Below are 1,551 nucleotides of genomic sequence, written 5' to 3'. Positions count from 1 at the left end.
TCATTTGTCAGCGTACAGTTGTAGCGCAATCTTGGACCCCAGGTCGCAACCCAGCGTCAGCTCCATGATGACATCGGATTCTGAATCGGTTGGGACAATGAACGACACACATGAACGGAGAAGGGGTTCTCCTGCCTTTTCTTTCCTGTACAAGTTGCTGGTCTTTAGCCCAGACACAACGTCATGATTTTCCGTAGCAAATAGATTTTCGATCTCCACACCATTCATGCCGTTGATGCGCACCGCTGGTAATGGTGTTAAGGTAGAGCCGTTTGGAAACACGGCTTGCCACTTCCCTTCTACCTTTCTCAGCTGAACACCCGTCATCTTGTATATGATGTCGTCCAAATCAGGTCCGCCCATTTCCATATGTAAAATGTGGTCGGCTGTCGGGTCGTGTGGTATTGTCATTCTGACGGCATTTGTAGTTCCTGGAGCAGGCATTCGACTGGAGTTGCTTGCTTCTAGATACCGCCAGTAAGCAAACTAATCCAGGCTATATTCAGTTGTAGAAACCACGGAGTAACTCACCATCTTCCTCAATAGCCTTCCGTAGCCGGGAAAGCGCATGCTTCTCTCCCTCTCCGTACATTGGAGCAATGAAAACCTCGAAAATACCCAGGAGCGAATAAGCTTTGTCCTCTACTTCTGTCGTCTGGCGCTTCGATGCCCATCGGAACTTTTCCTCGACTCCGTATTTACACAGCGGAATGCCTTGCAGAGCAAGGGGTGGAACATCTGTCACCTCATGGATAATTCTTAACAAGGAGTCCTTGTTGCCCAGATGTTGACCTTCTCGAGAGAAAAAGTCGACAGCTCGCGGAGCCAGGAGCTCCTGCAGTGTCCATCCCCTTGTGAACCACCGACTTTTGCGGAGTGCCGGCTCCCACGACTCGAGTTCAGCACCCGCTGTCACGGAAACATCTGTGAGATACACGTAGCACTTCCTGGCATTCCGATACCATCTGAACATAGAGTTGATGGCTTTTGAGAGCTCTGCACTACTCGATTTGTCAATACAACAACTGTCGATCCAGAAGTACTTCAGGCCGTCCATGTGTGCTTGTCTCCCACAAAAATGGATTTTTTGATATCCGAGCTTGTCTCTAGCAGAGTTCTCTGATATGTCTCTGAAAGTGACTTCATGGTTTGGAGCTGCCCAGGTATGTGAGAGCACCGCGTAAGCTGGTGCTTCATGCTCAGGAAACAGTGTCAGGCTGGGCTGACTGTCGGCGTCAAGACTTAACAGGTGCATATCGAAGAACCTTGAATGCGGGCTGGCTGAGGAACGATTTGAGATTAGTGTAGAGGCGATGAAACCTGCCAGGCCCGGTTGAGAGAACAGATGGACATCGACAAGGCTTGGACAAGGAGGCGCATTTATGGGAAGAACAGAGCCAGCAAACATTGGCTCAGCCTTGGGCACAAAGACAGCTCGGGCGACCTATCAAGTCGAATTCAAAAAATGCTTTTGAAAGATCAGCGTGGTCTTTCATACCGTATCGATAAGCTCAATTCATTCGCAGATATTTTCGTCTAGACTTTCTTTCT

At 49.1% G+C, this 1,551-nt stretch overlaps 1 protein-coding gene across 1 annotated transcript; it reads right to left on the bottom strand.

The window, feature by feature from the left end:
- AYL99_03498 (hypothetical protein) lies at positions 1-1,255 on the bottom strand (the record flags this gene model as incomplete). Its single annotated transcript, XM_018835014.1, has 2 exons — positions 1-464; positions 532-1,255. The coding sequence occupies 2 exons, from the start codon at positions 1,253-1,255 to the stop codon at positions 1-3; spliced, it is 1,188 nt and encodes a 395-aa protein (XP_018694664.1).
- Between the last annotated feature and the right edge of the window lie 296 nt (positions 1,256-1,551).

This window comes from Fonsecaea erecta (genome assembly GCF_001651985.1).
Source record: "Fonsecaea erecta strain CBS 125763 chromosome Unknown Scaff3, whole genome shotgun sequence".
Lineage (NCBI taxonomy): Eukaryota > Fungi > Ascomycota > Eurotiomycetes > Chaetothyriales > Herpotrichiellaceae > Fonsecaea > Fonsecaea erecta.
The sequence above is the reverse complement of the archived record's forward strand: the minus strand, read 5'-3'. Positions and strand labels throughout refer to the sequence as shown.